This window comes from Cherax quadricarinatus, chromosome 50 (assembly GCF_038502225.1).
Source record: "Cherax quadricarinatus isolate ZL_2023a chromosome 50, ASM3850222v1, whole genome shotgun sequence".
Classification (NCBI taxonomy): Eukaryota; Metazoa; Arthropoda; class Malacostraca; order Decapoda; family Parastacidae; genus Cherax; species Cherax quadricarinatus.
Window position 1 is genome coordinate 17,302,352 of NC_091341.1, and position 21,008 is coordinate 17,323,359.

Here is a 21,008-nt window from a genome sequence, read left to right on the forward strand (position 1 = left end):
TTATGGAGGAAGAATTCTGTTCCACTTTAATGGAAATAAACAAGAATAAGAACTAGAAGGAAAATAGAAGAAAACCCAGAGGGGTGTGTATATATATGCTTGTACATGCATGTGTAGTGTGACCTAAGTGTAAGTAGAAGTAGCAAGATGTATCTGAAATCTTGCATGTTTATGAAAGAAGAAAAGACACTAGTAATCCTACCATCATGTAAAACAATTACAGGTTTCAGTTTTACACTCGCTTGGCAGGACGGTAGTACCTCCCTGGGTGGTTGCTGTCTACCAACCTACTACCTAGTTATATATTTAATACTGGGGAGAGGGAGGTATTAGGTAGATGGCGAGAATATTTTGAGGAACTTTTAAATGTTGAGGAAGAAAGGGAGGCGGTAATTTCATGCACCTGCCAGGGAGATATACCATCTTTTAGGAGTGAAGAAGAGCAGAATGTAAGTATGGGGAGGTACGTGAGGCATTACATAGAATGAAAGGGGGTAAAGCAGCTGGAACTGATGGGATCATGACAGAAATGTTAAAAGCAGGGGGGGATAGTGTTGGAGTGGTTGGTACTTTTGTTTAATAAATGTATGAAAGAAAGGAAGGTACCTAGGGATTGGCGGAGAGCATGTATAGTCCCTCTATATAAAGGGAAGGGGGACAAAAGGGATTGTAAAAATTATAGAGGAATAAGTTTACTGAGTATACCAGGAAAAGTGTACGGTAGGGTCATAACTGAAAGAATTAGAGGTAAGACAGAATGTAGGATTGCGGATGAGCAAGGAGGTTTCAGAGTGGGTAAGGGATGTGTAGATCAAGTGTTTACATTGAAGCATATATGTGAACAGTATTTAGATAAAGGTAGGGAAGTTTTTATTGCATTTATGGATTTAGAAAAGGCATATGATAGAGTGGAAAGGGGAGCAATGTGGCAGATTTTGCAAGTATATGGAATAGGTAGTAAGTTACTAAATGCTGTAAAGAGTTTTTATGAGGATAGTGAGGCTCAGGTTAGGGTGTGTAGAAGAGAGGGAGACTACTTCCCGGTAAAAGTAGGTCTCAGACAGGGATGTGTAATGTCACCATGGTTGTTTAATATATTTATAGATGGGGTTGTAAAAGAAGTAAATGCTAGGGTGTTCGGGAGAGGGGTGGGATTAAATTATGGGGAATCAAATACAAAATGGGAATTGACACAGTTACTTTTTGCTGATGATACTGTGCTTATGGGAGATTCTAAAGAAAAATTGCAAAGGTTAGTGGATGAGTTTGGGAGTGTGTGTAAAGGTAGAAAGTTGAAAGTGAACATAGAAAAGAGTAAGGTGATGAGGGTATCAAATGATTTAGATAAAGAAAAATTGGATATCAAATTGGGGAGGAGGAGTATGGAAGAAGTGAATGTTTTCAGATACTTGGGAGTTGATGTGTCGGCGGATGGATTTATGAAGGATGAGGTTAATCATAGAATTGATGAGGGAAAAAAGGTGAGTGGTGCGTTGAGGTATATGTGGAGTCAAAAAACGTTATCTATGGAGGCAAAGAAGGGAATGCATGAAAGTATAGTAGTACCAACACTCTTATATGGGTGTGAAGCTTGGGTTGTAAATGCAGCAGTGAGGAGGCAGTTAGAGGCAGTGGAGATGTCCTGTCTAAGGGCAATGTGCAGTGTAAATATTATGCAGAAAATTTGGAGTGTGGAAATTAGGAGAAGGTGTGGAGTTAATAAAAGTATTAGTCAGAGGGCTGAAGAGGGGTTGTTGAGGTGGTTTGGTCATTTAGAGAGAATGGATCAAAGTAGAATGACATGAGCATTTAAATCTGTAGGAGAAGGAAGACGGGGTAGGGGTCGTCCTCGAAAAGGTTGGAAGGAAGGGGTAAGGGAGGTTTTGTGGGCGAGGGGCTTGGATTTCCAGCAAGCGAGCATGAGCGTGTTCAATAGGAGTGAATGGAGACGAATGGTATTTGGGACCTGACGATCTGTTGGAGTGTGAGCAGGGTAATATTTAGTGAAGGGATTCAGGGAAACCAGTTATTTTTATATAGCTGGACTTGCGTCCTGGAAATGGGAAGTACAATGCCTGCACTCTAAAGGAGGGATTTCGGGATATTAGCAGTTTGGTGGGATATGTTGTGTATCTTTATACGTATATGCTTCTAAACTGTCGTGTTCTGAGCACCTCTGCAAAAACAGTGATTATGTGTGGTGAGGTGAAAGTGTTGAATGATAATGAAAGTATTTTCTTTTTGGGTCACCCTGCCTCGGTGGGAGATGGCCGACTTGTTAAAAAAAAAAAAAATAGATGAATGGGAGCAAGGGGTTAGTAACCCCTTCTCCTGTATAAATTAATAAATTGAAAAAAAGAAAAACTTCCATTTTTCTTTTTAGGTCACCCTGCCTTGTTGGGATACAGCTGGTGTGTTGAAAAAAAAAAAATAGATGAATTCCATTAAAGCTAATTCTAAGACCATTTCTGAAGGTAGATATTGATAAAATAATATTTATTTATTTTTTTTTTTTTATTATCACACCGGTCGATTCCCACCAAGGCAGGGTGGCCCGAAAAGGAAAAACTTTCACCATCATTCACTCCATCACTGTCTTGCCAGAAGGGTGCTTTACAATACAGTTTTTAAACTGCAACATTAACACCCCTCCTTCAGAGTGCAGGCACTGTACTTCCCATCTCCAGGACTCAAGTCCGGCCTGCCGGTTTCCCTGAACCCCTTCATAAATGTTACTTTGCTCACACTCCAACAGCACGTCAAGTATTAAAAACCATTCGTCTCCATTCACTCCTATCAAACACGCTCACGTACGCCTGCTGGAAGTCCAAGCCCCTCGCACACAAAACCTCCTTTACCCCCTCCCTCCAACCTTTCCTAGGCCGACCCCTAACCCACCTTCCTTCCACTACAGACTGATACACTCTTGAAGTCATTCTGTTTCGCTCCATTCTCTCTACATGTCCGAACCACCTCAACAACCCTTCCTCAGCCCTCTGGACAACAGTTTTGGTAATCCCGCACCTCCTCCTAACTTCCAAACTACGAATTCTCTGCATTATATTCACACCACACATTGCCCTCAGACATGACATCTCCACTGCCTCCAGCCTTCTCCTTGCTGCAACATTCATCAAACATGCTTCACACCCATATAAGAGCGTAGGTAAAACTATACTCTCATACATTCCCCTCTTTGCCTCCAAGGACAAAGTTCTTTATCTCCACAGACTCCTAAGTGCACCACTCACCCTTTTCCCCTCATCAATTCTATGATTCACCTTATCCTTCATAGACCCATCCGCTGACACGTCCACTCCCAAATATCTGAATACATTCACCTCCTCCATACTCTCTCCCTCCAATCTGATATCCAATCTTTCATCACCTAATATTTTTGTTATCCTCATAACCTTACTCTTTCCTGTATTCACTTTTAATTTTCTTCTTTTGCACACCCTACCAAATTCATCCACCAATCTCTGCAACTTCTCTTCAGAATCTCCCAAGAGCACAGTGTCATCAGCAAAGAGCAACTGTGACAACTCCCACTTTATGTGTGATTCTTTATCTTTTAACTCCACGCCTCTTGTCAAGACCCTCGCATTTACTTCTCTTACAACCCCATCTATAAATATATTGAACAACCACGGTGACATCACACATCCTTGTCTAAGGCCTACTTTTACTGGGAAATAATTTCCCTCTTTCCTACATACTCTAACTTGAGCCTCACTATCCTCGTAAAAACTCTTCACTGCTTTCAGTAACCTACCTCCTACACCATACACCTGCAACATCTGCCACATTGCCCCCCTATCCACCCTGTCATATGCCTTTTCCAAATCCATAAATGCCACAAAGACCTCTTTAGCCTTATCTAAATACTGTTCACTTATATGTTTCACTGTAAACACCTGGTCCACACACCCCCTACCTTTCCTAAAGCCTCCTTGTTCATCTGCTATCCTATTCTCCATCTTACTCTTAATTCTTTCAATAATAACTCTACCATACACTTTACCAGGTATACTCAACAGACTTATCCCCCTATAATTTTTGCACTCTCTTTTGTCCCCTTTGCCTTTATACAAAGGAACTATGCATGCTCTCTGCCAATCCCTAGGTACCTTACCCTCTTCCATACATTTATTAAATAATTGCACCAACCACTCCAAAACTATATCCCCACCTGCTTTTAACATTTCTATCTTTATCCCATCAATCCCGGCTGCCTTACCCCCTTTCATTTTACCTACTGCCTCACGAACTTCCCCCACACTCACAACTGGCTCTTCCTCACTCCTACAAGATGTTATTCCTCCTTGCCCTATACACGAAATCACAGCTTCCCTGTCTTCATCAACATTTAACAATTCCTCAAAATATTCCCTCCATCTAACTCTCCATTTAATAACTCTCCTCTCCTATTTTTAACTGACAAATCCATTTGTTCTCTAGGCTTCCTTAACTTGTTAATCTCACTCCAAAACGTTTTCTTATTTTCAACAAAATTTGTTGATAACATCTCACCCACTGTAGGTAGTAGGTTGGTAAACAGCAACCGTCCAGGGAGGTACTACCGTCCCGCCAAGTGAGTGTAAAACGAAAGCCTGTAATTGTTTTACATGATGGTAGGATTGCTGGTGTCTTTTGTCTGTCTCATAAATATGCAAGATTACAGGTAAGTCTTGCTACTTCTACTTACACTTATGTCACACTACACATACATGTACAAGCATATATACACACACCCCTCTGGGTTTTCTTCTATTTTCTTTCTAATTCTTGTTCTTGTTTATTTCCTATCTCCATGGGGAAGTGGAACAGAATTCTTCCTCTGTAAGCCATGCGTGTCGTAAGAGGCGACTAAAATGCCGGGAGCAAGGGGCTAGTAACCCCTTCTCCTGTATATATTACTAAATTTAAAAGGAGAAACTTCAGTTTTTTCTTTTGGGCCACCCCACCTCGGTGGGATACGGCTGGTATGTTGAAAGAAGAAGATCTCACCCACTCTCTCATTTGCTCTCTTTTTACATTGCTTCACCACTCTCTTAACCTCTCTCTTTTTCTCCATATACTCTTCCCTCCTTGCATCACTTCTACTTTGTAAAAACTTCTCATATGCTAACTTTTTCTCCCTTACTACTCTCTTCACATCATCATTCCACCAATCGCTCCTCTTTCCTCCCGCACCCACTTTCCTGTAACCACAAACTTCTGCTGAACACTCTAACACTACAATTTTAAACCTACCCCATACCTCTTCGACCCCATTGCCTATGCTCTCATTAGCCCATCTATCCTCCAATAGCTGTTTATATCTTTCCCTAACTGCCTCCTCTTTTAGTTTATAAACCTTCACCTCTCTCTTCCCTGATGCTTCTATTCTCCTTGTATCCCATCTACCTTTTACTATCAGTGTAGCTACAACTAGAAGGTGATCTGATATATCTGTGGCCCCTCTATAAACATGTACATCCTGAAGTCTACTCAACAGTCTTCTATCCACCAATACATAATCCAACAAACTACTGTCATTTCGCCCTACATCACATCTTGTATACTTATTTATCCTCTTTTTCTTAAAATATGTATTACCTATAACTAAACCCCTTTCTATACAAAGTTCAATCAAAGGGCTCCCATTATCATTTACACCTGGCACCCCAAACTAACCTACCACACCCTCTCTAAAAGTTTCTCCTACTTTAGCATTCAGGTCCCCTACCACAATTACTCTCTCACTTGGTTCAAAGGCTCCTATACATTCACTTAACATCTCCCAAAATCTCTCTCTCTCCTCTGCATTCCTCTCTTCTCCAGGTGCATACACGCTTATTATGACCCACTTCTCGCATCCAACCTTTACTTTAATCCACATAATTTTTGCATTTACACATTCATATTCTCTTTTCTCCTTCCATAACTGAATATTCAACATTACTGCTACCCCTTCCTTAATAATACCCTTATGAAATTATTATATAATTAGTTCAGGAAACTGCCACCATGAAGATTACAAAAATGAACATGTTTACAGATCAGTGCTGCATATTACAGATTCTGAGGTGATTATCTAAAACAATTCTTGGGCAACTCAAACAGTATGTAGAAGAAATACAGTGTATAAATACAAAAAACTAACCAGAACTATGGTCAGCACTTTAAACTAAGATGACTTAAGTGCGTCACATGGTTTTAGGGAATGTGTGTATAGTAAATAATTGCAAAACATTTCAGTCCAACATGCCAAAACTGCAGTAAATCTTTGATGTAATGGACTGTGAAATCCACTACATAAATTGTAACTTCCGACTCCTGTATTTTCAGTGTTCATTGCAATATGACTAAATTGCAGGTACAGTATTATATCAGGTATACAGCAGAGTCCTTTATTTAATTTCACTGCTATTTTTTACCATTATTCCAATATAATGAACTCTTGGACAATCCCCTATTAGTACCATTTACTATATCCTTTTCTTTTTTTGTTGTTATTTTATCAAGCTGTAGAATATAATACAAAATATCACTTTCAACTGTTTCACACACCAAACTTCCAAGGCTCACAAGCCACTGAAAACTGGAAGGGAGATCACCGAGTGTATTTTTATAATATTTTTTACGGAAATGTTTTAACATCCAAACGTGTTTCAGAGGCTGAGGAATATTGAAAACAGTTTGTGTACTTTCCCTTCCTCCTGGTCTGTCATTATCATCAGATGAGGATAAAACAGAGAAATTATTTTCATTATCAGAGTCAAGCTTTTTCTTTCTTGCATTGTGGCTAATGGAAACTCTTTCTGGCTGAACAATAATTCTTGACTTTCTTTTCTTCAACTCCTTTTGTATTTCATCCAAATTCTCAGTCCAATTCACAGAATAGTGAGTGAAGGATTTGTTCACAAGTTCTTCGGCAACCTGAGGACAGAATCAAGTATAGCAAATCAATGCTATCAAGCACTAATAAAAAATGACCTTTTCCGTAACAGCTACATAATGCGATAAATTTTTTTCCAGTTCGCCCTGCATCTAATGAGACCAAAATATAAAGATATTGATTAGGAAGAATAAAGTCACAGTACCATGACTGGAACAATACACAAATAAACCCACACTCTGGAGATAATGCTTCAGTCCAACTTAGACCATTAACAAGTCACAGTGAAGCAATAAGGGAAGGAGGTCAGAATATATATAAGAGGGGATGGGGGGGGAGAGGGAGTGGTAAAGCAGTAGGAGGGAGTAGTTGGTGGGTGGCAGTGGTGGTGGAGGTAGTGCAGCAGTGGTAATAGTAGTAGTAATGGAAAACACGGGGAAAATATAATGGTAGAGAGTGTAGTATTAAAGAAATAGGTTTAGCAGTACGTAGTAATACGAGTGGAGGTAGTCCATAAGAACAAGAGAACAGGGGAGCACTGCAGGAGAGCTGCTGGCCCAGAAGGGTAGGAAAAAAATCTCCTGTGGGACAAAACCATATAGCATAGAATCCACCCAGGCAGAAGACAGGAAAGGCAATGAAAAAATAGAAAAAGTGAAGAGGTAAGAAGAGGAGACAAAGGTCAGGTCAAGTCACGAGTGTTCTGAAGATTAGAGCATTTGACAACTTGATGAGAAAGGAATGTAGTTACAGAGAAAAAACTGGGACTAAGATTTGTGTTAGAGATATTATGTATAAGAGATGCCTTAATAAGTCAGCATCTGTGAAGGGTAGAATGTACACAGTTTTGACATAGTAGTACTACTACTTCCTCCTCTTTGTCCTCCCTCCCTTGCTCCCCTCCTCCTCCTCATCCTACCTCCCTCCCTTCCCTCCTCCTCCTCCTCCTCATCATCATCCCTTCCCTACTCCATTCCTGCTACTGCTTCTGTCACCACCACTCCCTCCTCCCATTCTATCACTCTCTTCCCTTGCCCCCTCTCATAAATATTCTGGCCTTCTTTCCTTCTCACTTCAGTGTGACTTGCTAGTGGTCCAAGATGGACTGAAATATCATCATAAGTTTCAGTCTAAGTGTGGGTTACTTGTAAAAAAAGAAGAATATGACCCTTAAGTTTTCTTAAACAACAGCTTTGGATTCTAACTGTAGTGTCTTAATGTGGTACTATATGGCATAAGGAAAATAAAAGCACACACACAAAAAAAAAAAACTTGCACTTTTAGATACAGACTTGAGGCCAAGGAATATGTTAAGAACATGGAAACAGCAGCAAAAAGATGTTACAAACTACCACCATCAAAGATGATAATCAGAGAATGAACAAAGTAAAAACAGTCAAAAGCTGTAAGATGAGAAACACAATCTCCATAAAGCTATTTTAAAATACAGTATGTAGCTTCAATTGAAATGAGTTCAGAGCCTGAGTAGCAAGAAAAAAAGAAGCATGGGCATTTTAGTATCATCAAAAATTATTAACAGCAGCAGACAGAGGATCAAGCCTCCACCAGTCCTTGTACTAAACGATCCCCACAACAGCAGCAAATAGAAAAATCTGCCATTTTATATCGTGGTGCTTCACATTTATTACATAGGCTGATCTAAGCATGAAAACTAAAACAAAAAAATCGCACAAATGCCAACCAGATGGGACGGCATTAGTAATGCCTTAGAGGGCAAAGCAGATGCCTAATATAATGATAATGATGATGATAGCAATAAGCATACTATCAGCAGCAATGATGAAGAATGACAATGACAGCAGTGATGAAGATTTTTTAAATATTTTTTCCCCCAAAGTTAACTTTAATGTGAATTGACTTTTTTAACACAATAGTGTTTCTAGTAAATAACAGATACTACTTGTATGATAACATGCATTAATATAATTTTACACAGAAGAACTACTTCTACAATCAGTGCATCTAATGCACTGGTGTCTTACATGACAGAAACTACAATAATACAACTATGAGGAATTTAGTCTACTTTTCTTATAAAAATACAAATAGGTAACAGACCTTATATTAAAATAAAGCCAAACAATTTTTTTAAATTTCTTATTTTGTCAAATAGGTTTTGACATCATACACTGCAGATGTTGCTAGTTGACCTAGAATTTTTTTTTTTATCACAATGGCCATTTCCCACTGAAAAAGAAGAAAGTTTCACCATCCATCACTATCTTCCCAGAGACATGCCAATACTACAATACAGACACCTCTCCAAGCTGTGAATATCCCCACCACCTCTAGGAGTCGTGTCTGAATTACCAGTTTCCCTGAATCCTTTTATAAATGTTACCTTGCTCATATTCCAACAGAATGTCACAAAAACCACTTGCCTCCACTCACTACTATCACACTTACACACACCTGCTGGATGTCCAAGCCTCTTGCACATAAAACCTCCTTTACCCCCTCCCTACAACCTTTCTTAGGACGACCCCTACCCACCTTCCTCCACTACAAATTTATACACCCTCCAAGTCATCCATTCTACTCCATCCTCTCTAAATGTCTAAACCATCTAAACAACCCCTCCTTAGCTCTCTAGATAATACTTTTAGTAACCCCGCACCTACTACTCTTCTAGCTATGAATTCTCTGCATAATATTCACACCACACCTTGCCCTCAGACATGATATCTTCACTGCCTCCAGCCTCCTCCTCACTGCAACAGTCACAACTAATGTGTCACACCCATATAAGAATGTTGGTACCGCCATGCTCCCTCCTTCCAATCTCATATCTAATCTTTCATTTCTTAAATTGTTTATCCTCACAACCTTGCTATTTCCTATATTCACTTTTAATATCCTTCTTTTACCCTCCCAAATTCATCCAACCTTTGCAACCTCTCTTCAGAATCTCCCAAAACCACAGTGTCATTGGCATATGTAAAGGAACTGTGACAATTTCCATTTTGTATTAGATTCTACATATCTTAATCCCACACCTCTCTCCAACACCCTAGCATTAACTTCTTTTACAACCCCATCTATAAATATGTTAAACAACCATGGTGACATCATGCATCCCTGTCTAAGGCCAACTTTTACTGAAAAATAATCTCCCTCTCTCCTACATACCCTAACCTGAGGCAATGAAAACCTTACCTTTAGCTAAACACTGTTCACTTATATGCTTCAATGTAAATACTTAGTCTTCACATTCCCTACTCTTCCTAAAGCCTTGTTCATCTGCAATCTTGCTCTCCATCTTACCCTTAATTTGTTCAATAATAGCTACCATACACTTAACTGGTATACTTCAAGAGGCTTATTCCCCCCCATAATTTTTACACTCTTTTGTTCCACTTGCCTTTATACAAAGGAACTAAGCACTCACTGCCAATCCCTAGGTACCTTCCCTCTTTCATACATTTACTGAACAAAAGTACCAATCACTCCATACCCTCTTTCATACATATATAGACCAACAGTACCAACCACTCCAAAACTATATCCCCCACCAGCTTTTGACATTTCTATGTAGATCCCATCAATCCCAGCTGCTTTACCTCCTTTCATGCTACCCACAGTCTCATTCACCTCCACCACTCTCACATCTAGCTCTTCCTCATTCCTAAAGGATGTTATTCCTCCCTGGCCAATGCATGAAATCACTGTCTCCTTTTCTTCATCAACATTTAATAGCTCAAAATATTCCCACCATCTTCCCAATACCTCCAACTCTACATCTGGTAACTACCTTCTGTTTTTAACTGTCAAATCCATTTGTTCCTTAGGCTTTCTCAACCTGCTAATCTCACTCCAAAACTTTTTCTTATTCAAAGGAAATTTTTTTGACAAAACCTCACCCACTCTCTCATTTGCTCTCCTGTAACACTCCCTCACCACTCTCTTAACCTGTCTTTTCCCCTCCATATACTCACTCTACCTCATTACACCAACTGGTCCTCTTCCCTCCTGCACTGCACCCACCCTCCTATGTCCACAAACTTCTGCTGAACACTAACACTGCATTCTTAAATCTACTCCATACCTCTTCAGCCCCATTACATATACTCTCACTAGCCCATCTTTCTCCCAATAGTTGATTATTTTTTTACCCTAACTACCTCCTTTAGTTTATAGGCTTTCACCTCTCTTACTCACTGATGTCATTTTCCTTGTACCCCTGTCTACCTCTTACTCTCACTGTAACTACACCTAAATAATGATCTGATATATCTGTTGCCCCTCTATAAACATGCACATCCAGAAGTCTACCCATCAACCTTATCCACCAATACATAGTCCAACAAACTATTGTCATTATGCCCCATATCATCTCTTATACTTATTTACCCTTGTGGTCTTAAAATATGAATTAAATATTACCAAACCTCTTTCAATACAAAGTTCAATCAAAGGCCCCCATTATCAGTTACCCCTGGCATCTCAAACTTACCTACTACACCCTCTACAACAGTTGCTCCTACTTTAGCATTTAGGTCTCTCACCACAATTACTCTCTCACTTGGCTCAAAACTCCCTAAACACTCACTCAGCATCTCCCAAAATCTCAATCTCAATATCTCTCTCTCTCTCTCCTACAAGTGCATAAACACTTAGTATAACCTACTTTTTTGCATCCGATCTTAATTTTCATCTACATACTTCTTGAATTTGGAGCAAGGGGCTAGTAACCCCTTCTCCTGTATATATTACTAAATGTAAAAGGAGAAACTTTCATTTTTCCTTTTGGGCCACCCCGCCTCGGTGGGATACGGCCGGTGTGTTATAAGAAAGACTTCTTGAATTTATACATTTATATTCCCTCTTTTCCTGCTATAACTGATCCTTCAACATTATTGTTACCCCTTCCTTAGCTCGAACTCTCTCAGATACACCTAACCTAATCCTATTTATTTCTCCTCACTGAAAAATCCTACCCCCTTCAACTTTGTTTCTCTTAGAGCCAGGAAATCCAGCTTCTTTTCATTATAATGTTAACAATTAACTCTTTCTTAGCATCAGCACTACATCCATACACATTCAAACAACCCAATTTTATAGTTTTTTTTTTTTTTAACAAGTCGGCCGTCTCCCACCGAGGCAGGGTGACCCAAAAAAAAAGAAAGAAAATCCCCAAAAAGAAAATACTTTCATCATCATTCAACACTTTCACCACACTCACACATTATCACTGCTTTTGCAGAGGTGCTCAGAATACAACAGTTTAGAAGCATATACGTATAAAGATACACAACATATCCCTCCAAACTGCCAATATCCCAAACCCCTCCTTTAAAGTGCAGGCATTGTACTTCCCATTTCCAGGACTCAAGTCCCTGCTCACACTCCAACAGATCGTCAGGTCCCAAGTATCATTCATCTTCATTCACTCCTATTTAACACGCTCACACACGTTTGCTGGAAGTCCAAGCCCCTCGCCCACAAAACCTCCTTTACCCCCTCCCTCCAACGTTTTCGAAGACGACCCCTACCCCGCCTTCCTTCCCCTACAGATTTATATGCTCTCCATGTCATTCTACTTTGATCCATTCTCTCTAAATGACCAAACCACCTCAACAACCCCTCTTCAGCCCTCTGATGAATATTTTTATTAACTCCACACCTTCTCCTAATTTCCACACTCCAAATTTTTTGCATAATATTTACACCTCACATTGCCCTTAGACAGGACATCTTCACTGCCTCCAACCGCCTCCTCGCTGCAGCATTTACAACCCACGCTTCACACCCATATAAGAGAGTTGGTACCAATATACTTTCATACATTCCCTTCTTTGCCTCCACAGATAACATTTTTTGTCTCCACATATACCTCAATGCAACACTCACCTTTTTACCTTCATCAATTCTATGGTTAACCTCATCCTTCATAAACCCATCCGCTGACACATCAACTCCCAAATATCTGAAAACATTCACTTCTTCCATTCTCCCTCTCCCCAATGTGATATCTAATTTTTTATATATCTAAATCGTTTGATGCTCTCATCACCTTATTCTTATCTATGTTCACTGTCAACTTTCTACCTTTATACACCCTCCCAAACTCGTCCACTAACCTTTGCAATTTTTCTTTAGAATCTCCCATAATGTAGATGAATGATTCAGAGAACCGACAAGTTGATAAATTAGACACATGTGCAACACTTGGTATCTTTAATGAGGAGTTTTGCCACACAGTGGCTTCATCAGTCCATACAGGGAATTCTTCACTTGCCTAACCCTTGGGCATGACCTACTTCCACATTGGACAAATGTGATACCACCTACGACTGCTGCACCTCTCCTGCCTACAGTATATAAGCTACTTCTTCGCACATATGCTGTATTCTTTTCAAGATTGACGGACTGACCACATCGACTCAAGGCTGAGGGACTGATCACCTCAAACTCCTCCTGTTCTTCACCGCTCTCCTGTGTATGGACTGATGAAGTCACTTTGTGGCGAAATTTTTCCTCATTAAGGGGGGAGGCGGGCAATTTTCCGCGCGCGCTCACCGAAAAATCGAAAAAATATGGAAATTGAGTTATATATACTGAAAAATAGCTCAACTCTTTGGCAACACAATGGTACCAGAATGAATGTTCTACGACGTTTCTACAAGAAATTATAGTCATTTATATCAGGTATGGTGACGGCGATGTTGGTACCGAGTCTGCTCACGGCCTATATATTTTTTGGAGTTATTTTCTTGTTTTTTATCGCCTTTTCTTGCATTATTCTTTCTAATATAATAACTGACTATTTGGCATCATAAAACAGTAGGTGGAGCTTATCGGCAGACTTAGTGACTACCGGGAACCAGACGGGAACGATCAGCAGTGTTCCTGCTCCCGAGGTGCCAGCCAGGAATCACCCATTATTTCGCTTATATCAGCTTATATATCAACTCTACGGCTTATTTGTCTATCAGAATTGATCTAATATGATATAATAAACACTCTAAATAACATACAAACATGTTATATACTCTAGACTGAATAAAATAGGCCATAATATGGCCCAGAGATTATCGGGAATATTTCGATATAAAAGTGTAACTGGTCACCCTGTCGTCTCTGAGTAAGAGAAAACGGTGTTTAGAGGCTAACTGCACTAGAACATCAGTTTACTAAGAAATACACCCAAACAAACGCGATTTTCGCGAATTTTTTTTTTTTTTTTTTTTTGAGACGGGGGCCGGCCGGCGTTCCCGGCCGATATCTCGGAAGTAACTTATTCACCTATAATTTGATGTGGGTCCTTTATTACTTAATTAAATGGAATAATATTCACGGATATTGTAGAATAATGATTTCTCTTATTTTGACCGTAGAATTTTTGGAAATATTCCAAATACTTCGGGAGTTATGTGGGAGTAAAGGGCAGATTTTTTTGCCATATTCCAGATACTAACAAACTTTATTTTTTTGTGAAATAACGATAAGGTATTTAGAGGGAAATCTTACGGTCCGAATTAGTATTAGCATTGTTCTCTCGGCACCAAGTGTCCAAACCACCTTACGTAGCCGCATATAAGAGTTACATCAACATCAAGGGCATTTTCAGTAAATCAGTCTTTTCTCAGTTGTTGTTTGAGGTATATTTTTTATAAATATTTTCAAGAAAGAGTGAGAACACTTTGTCTTGTGCACCAAAACTGGAGAAAATCGGACGGTAAATAAACGAGTTACGAAATTTGCCCTGTAGCCCCCTTAAAGTTACCCAAGTGTTGCACATGTGTCTAAATTATCAATCTCCCATAAGCACAGTATCATCAGCAAAAATTAACTGTGTCAACTCCCATTTAGTATTTGATTCCCCATAATTTAATTCCACCTCTTTCCCCAACACCCTAGCATTTACTTCTTTTACAACCCCATCTATAAATATATTAAACAACCATGGTGACATTACACATCCCTGTCTAAGACCTACTTTTACTAGGAAGTAATCTCCCTCTCTTCTACACGCCCTAACCTGAGCCTCACTATCCTCATAAAAACTCTTTACAGCATTTAATAACTTACTACCTACTCCATATACTTGCAACATCTGCCACATTGCTCCCCTATTCACTATCATATGCCTTTTATAAATCCATAAATGCAGTGAAAACTTCCCTACCTTTATCTCAATACTGTTCATATATATGCTTCAATGTAAAACCTTGATCTACACATCCCCTACCCACTCTAAAGCCTCCTTATTAAAAATGCACTAGATAAGTGCACACAATGGGAGGTCTGATTGCAGTAAAATTTGCTAATAAAGAAAGGCTCCTACCTTAATCATGTGATGAATGTTGTGGATTTTATCACCTCTGTGTTGCTGCTGCAGGAACTGCTCAACAATGCTCATGAAGGGTTCAAGGGTTGGCTTAAATATACTAGGCTGACTGAGAAGCTTGTCAAGCGAATCGCCTTTGCAATCCAGAAATTTCTTCGTAACAGACTGCAGTAATTTATCTAGTTGGGGTAAAAAAAAAAAGCCCAATATAAACCAATAGAAAGAAGTTTAATTTTTATTTCTTTATAATCATATATTCAGAATGGAGGAAGTGAATGTATTCAGATACATATTTGGGAGTGTACATGTTGGCAGATGGATCTGTGAAAGATGAGGCAAACCATGGAACAAATAAAGAAAAAGGTAGGTAGTGTACTGAGACATTTGAGGAAAGAAGGCAAAAATGGGAATATACCAGAGTACAGTAATACCAACACTTTTATATGGATGTGAGGGATGAGCTCCAACACTTTTATGGATGTTTGGCATGAGTTCTAACATGAGCTCCAACACTTTTATATGGATGTGAGGCATGAGCTGAGGGATGAGTCAGAGAATGCAGCATCAAAGATAACAAGAAGAGGAAGAGGAATAAGAGGGAAAGGAGAAGCAGCAGCAACAGTAGCAGTAAGGAGGAGGGGCGGCATCATCATTATCATCCGCAGAAAAGGAGGGATGCAAGTGTCAGTGGAGACAGAATCAACAGCATCAGTGGTGCCTGCATAAGTCTCTCAATCCAAGCCAGATTTAAAAGTTATTCCAGGTTGAAATCCATAAGCCACACTGTGTAGATGTGAGTAATGGCATCAGTGGCAACATATTAGCATCAAAAGCATCAGCTGTAGCAGTATCAATAATGTTGGATTAAGTTCAAAAATTGCACTTCAAGCCATATCCAAAAGGTATTCTGAGGCCATAAATGTGATGCATGTGTGGATGGGGAAAGAAGGGAGAAGAATAAAGAGGAGAATTTATTCACATAGTTTATCACATGCAGCCAGTGACAAATCATGTATGATAAAGAACATGACATTTACATACCTTTCTTTGATAAAGTTTGCTGATGTCTCCAAACTCCTTCACTCCAGTAGAACTGGCAAAACAGTGATGGGTCCATTGTGACCAAATGTTCATATTTCTGACAATGGTGTGCACACACAGGGTCCACATGGCTACAGAACCATATCAGCTTACACACATGCCTGATAAACAGGAACATTTTCCTTAAAGGAACTCTTGTATGAATGTAAAAAAATTTTTTCTCATAGAGCATCACAATAAAATACTATGTACTGAGTTCCTTAAGAACAAATACTTTTATAATTTATCAGGAAAATATGAATAGCAACAAGTACACAACAACCATTACTACCTAGTTATTTGTAAAAGCACAGGGTGGGTGGTAATTATAGTGTTGTGAATGGTGGTTATAGTGTTGTGGGTGGTTATATTGTTGTGGGTGGTGGTTATAGTGTTGTAGATGGTGATTATAAAGTGTTGTGGTTGGTGGTCATAGTGTGGATTGTAATAATGTTGGTAGAATTACCGACAATATGTAAAGTAAAAGGACACAAGTGCAACTAATGTGGCATTTTATTATGGCAACGTTTCGCTCTCCAGGAGCTTTGTCAAGCCGTTACAAACAGTACATGGACACAGAGGGTATATATAGGCTCAGAGTGAGGTGCAATACTAGTGGTGGTAGTAGTAGTAGTAGTGACAAGTTGTAGTAGTAGTAGTAATACAATATGGTAGAGCAATTAACTCGTACATGAGTAAAAGGATATAAACGTTGTTACTTGGGTAACATAAAAATAGGTTAGACAAATATAGACTGGAGAGAGAAGGCCTTTTTCATTGTTCACTCTCTGTAATGTGCTTTGTGTAGTATTAACAGGAGAGACTAAGTGATGGCAGGGTTTACTGTTTTCAGGAGGATTCTTGCTAAGACTTCAGAGATGGTGAAGCTGCCTTTGTTTTGTTTAATTGTATTCGAAACAGCAATTAGTGCTGATTTGAGGCACTTGTGTCTGCGGAAATTAGTTTCTTTGATCACTAATTGGGCGTCCCTGAATTTCATGAGATGATTGGTGGAATTTCGGTGTTGTACACAGGCGTTGTTCAAGTTATCGTTCCTACATGCGTAAATATGTTCGTTGAGGCGGGTGTCGAGGTTTCTTGCTGTTTCACCTACATAAATCTTGTCGCAGCCTCCACAGAGTATAGTGTAAACCCCTGCATTGACTGGTTCATGGTGCTTTGATTTTGTCCTGGTTAGATCCTTTATTGAAGTGCTGGAAGCGATGGCGACTCTGGTGTTAGCTTGTGAAAGTACTTTAGAAACGTTCAGTGGAACCTGGCTGTTGGGAAGAATTATAACTTTGTTGGGAGTGGTGTTGGTGCGTGGAGAATTAATGATCTGAAGAGCTCTTTTCTTGCAATCTTTGATGAAAAAGGAAGGAAAATGTAACTGAGCAAGAAAACAGCTCTTCAGATCATTAATTCTCCACGCACCAACACCACTCCCAACAAAGTTATAATTCTTTCCAACAGCCAGGTTGCACTGAACGTTTCTAAAGTACTTTCACAAGCTAACACCAGAGTCGCCATCGCTTCCAGCACTTCAATAAAGGATCTAACCAGGACAAAATCAAAGCACCACGAACCAGTCAATGCAAGGGGTTTACACTATACCCTGTAGAGGCTGTGACAAGATTTATGTAGGTGAAACAGCAAGAAACCTCGACACCAGCCTCAACGAACACTTTTACCCATGTAGGAACGATAACTTGAACAACGCTTGTGTACAACACTGAAATTCTACCATCATCTCATGAAATTCTGGGACGCCCAATTAGTGATCAAAGAAACTAATTTCCGCAGACGCAAGTGCCTCAAATCAGCACTAATCGCTGTTTCGAATACAATTAAACAAAACAAAGGCAGCTTTACCATCTCTGAAGTCTTAGCAAGAATCCTCCTGAAAACAGTAAACCCTGCCATCACTTAGTCTCTCCTGTTAATACTACACAAAGCACATTACAGAGAGTGAACAATGAAAAAGTCCTTCTCTATCCAGTCTATATTTGTCTAACCTATTTTTATGTTACCCAAGTAACAGCGTTTATATCCTTTTACTCATGTACGAGTTAATTGCTCTACCATATTGTATTACTACTACTACTACAACTTGTCACTACTATTACTACTACCACCACTAGTATTGCACCTCACTCTGAGCCTATATATACCCTCTGTGTCCATGTACTGTTTGTAACGGCTTGACAAAGCTCCTGGAGAGCGAAACGTTGCCATAATAAAATGCCACATTAGTTGCACTTGTGTCCTTTTACTTTACATATTGTGTGGATGTTGGTTATAGTGTTGTCCAGAGGGTTATTTCAACTTTAACATCCACACACTTCTAGCAAAATACTTATTGAGTGAGTGATGATGTATGTGTTGCCTTCCTTCAGTCACCTTACTCATGGGGGGAGGAGGGGGGAGGGGGGAGGAGGGGGGAGGCACCAAACAGCTCATGGAAAAAAAAAAATAGTAACTGTCCCTAATCTAATGATGAAAACTGTAAGCCCCGTGATTATCAGTCTCCACCACCCCTTATATTGAATGGCCCATATAGGTTTAACCCTTTATGGGGAAAAAATTCTCCAAATCCCCAATAAAGTCATAACATGCAGTATGATAACCTATATATTTCTGAGTATTAATAAGAGATAAAACAATCTTATCAAGAATCTCTGGTTTCATGATTTAATTAACCCCTTGACTGTCGAAACCCAAAATCCTGAGGTGTCTTCTGGTGTCGGGGAGGAAAAAAAAAAAAATGAAATGATAGATAATCTTTTCCCGATGGTAATGACACCAAAAGAATGAAATTTGATGGAAAACTTACGGAATTACACTCTCACGAAGTTAGCGACCTTGGCGATATTTACGAATCGGCGATTTCGCCCACTTTGAGCCCTATTCGGCTAATTCCATTGTTCCAGTCGACAAAATTCATGGCTATTTCTTTAGAACTCCATTTGTTCTATCGATTGAGTACAAGAAACTGCCTATTTACCAATTTCAACTACCCAATAAAGTAGTCAGAAATTGGCAATTTGGCCAATTTCACGCAAATTAAAAATATGCCAATTTCAAACCAGGGTCCAGAATGAACAATGTAGACATTCCTGGCTCTAAAATAACATTTTCTTTGTTCATCAGTCATGTCTCCAGGCCCCTCTGATATTACTCTTGCTTTCTATTTTGAATTTTTATTCAAACAAAAAATAGAAGATTTACAGTTATGCCAACTACTGCAATATTGTAATAATTGTATAAATAATGTCAACCCATTCCTGACTGCATATTAGAATGGCTAGTTGGACATTTATTGGACAATGACATCATTTGTTTGCTTTTGAAAATCAGGAAAAATCAAACATTTCCCCTACTTTGAGCTCCATTTCAAGGTTCTTTTCATAGTAAAACAAATCAAAATCACCTCTATTTCTATAATATATTTTCCATTCTATCAAATGAGACCAAGAAAACAAGAATACAACCATAAATACTATATGAAAATACACCACAAAGTTGGCGTTTTAATCCAAAAACACGGTCGGAGTTTTTTTTCTCATTATGCACTGCATGCTGCAGGATTTCTTTCATATGGTGCACAGTGACCACAGAGACCCATTCTCTCACATGTGGGCCTACCAGCTTTCTCCTGCTTGATTTGAAGCCACTAGAATTTTTTAGTATATATACGTCAAACACGGTAGATCGTAAGACGTATATATACGACCGAAACAGTCAAAGGGTTAATAAAGTACGAGAGAAACCCCTTCTACTATGTAAATTACTATAAAAAAAAAAGTTTTTCTTTTTAGGTCACCCTGCCTTGATGGGATATGGCCAGTTTATTAACAAAAATGTACGAGATAATGAGTATTAGGAGAGGACAAATTTAAGTGTCGAAACTGTAACAACAAAGCACTAAAATTCACAATCGCCAATGGCAACTGTTGCATTTATAGATAACGTTACTAGAACGAAGCCAAAATGAAAGAAGATGAGGATGTTGTAGCTGCTTCATACATATTTCATATTGCTTCATGTTCTTTTGATTCTAATTTTGAAATACAGACGAGCCCCACTTTACAGCACTTTACTTAACAGTATTTAACTAATGTAGCAGTTTTTAATTATACCCATTCTTCATTTATTCAGACTACAACTTCTTTCTTTCAACAGATCGGCTGTATCCCGCCAAGGCAGGGTGGCCCAAAAGGAAAAACAGAAGCTTCTCATTTTAAATTTAGTAATACATACAGGAGAAGGGGTTACTAGCTCCTTGCTCCCGGCATTTTGGTCGCCTTACGACATGCATGGCTTACGGAGAAAGAATTCTGTTCCACTTCCTCATGGAGATTTATTCAGACTTCCTACAATAAGTATATTCACCACTCACTATAAGCTAAGGATAAAAATATTTTAAGGTAAGTAATGTGTGTACTGTGTATGCATTTTTTAGGCCTAGCTTTACTGGTCACTTAATATATGATAATGTAAACATGTTACTGGGTTTTTATATGCATTTAAAAGTGAAAATAGGCTCACTTCACAGAAATTTTTGCTTTGCAGCAGTAGCCAGGAAGCTAACCTGCTGCATAAGCAGGGGCCCTCCTGTATAAAATAAATAAATAACACATGTGCTTCTATTGTTTTGTCTTTAAGTACAAATAACATACGTACCTATTGTAAAACAGCATTTTTATTGTTTTAAATTTAAGTACAAAATACACA

The 21,008-nt window shown here is 39.1% G+C and overlaps 2 protein-coding genes across 5 annotated transcripts in view; one reads left to right on the plus strand and one right to left on the minus strand.

Moving 5' to 3' along the window:
* The window catches only part of Hsepi (D-glucuronyl C5-epimerase), a 607,106-nt gene extending 586,144 nt beyond the window's left edge, over positions 1-20,962 (plus strand). The window contains exon 16 of the mRNA XM_070095437.1: positions 20,457-20,962. The gene's annotated coding sequence lies outside the window, so the exon portion shown is untranslated. The remainder of the gene's footprint in view (positions 1-20,456) is intronic.
* LOC128698389 (TATA box-binding protein-associated factor RNA polymerase I subunit B) overlaps positions 1-21,008 on the minus strand; it is a 122,352-nt gene that overhangs the window by 47,322 nt on the left and 54,022 nt on the right. For 2 of the 4 annotated variants that reach the window (XM_053790613.2, XM_053790612.2), the window contains 3 exons: positions 16,236-16,396; positions 15,192-15,373; positions 4,214-6,924 (listed from right to left, as the gene is read on the minus strand). In XM_053790613.2, the coding sequence (XP_053646588.1) occupies positions 6,412-6,924; positions 15,192-15,373; positions 16,236-16,396 (856 nt within the window). In that variant the 3' untranslated portion in view covers positions 4,214-6,411. Of the gene's footprint in view, positions 1-4,213; positions 6,925-8,945; positions 9,092-15,191; positions 15,374-16,235; positions 16,397-21,008 lie in introns of those variants that run through there. The other 2 variants (XM_053790614.2, XM_070095436.1) reach the window with 2 other exon arrangements.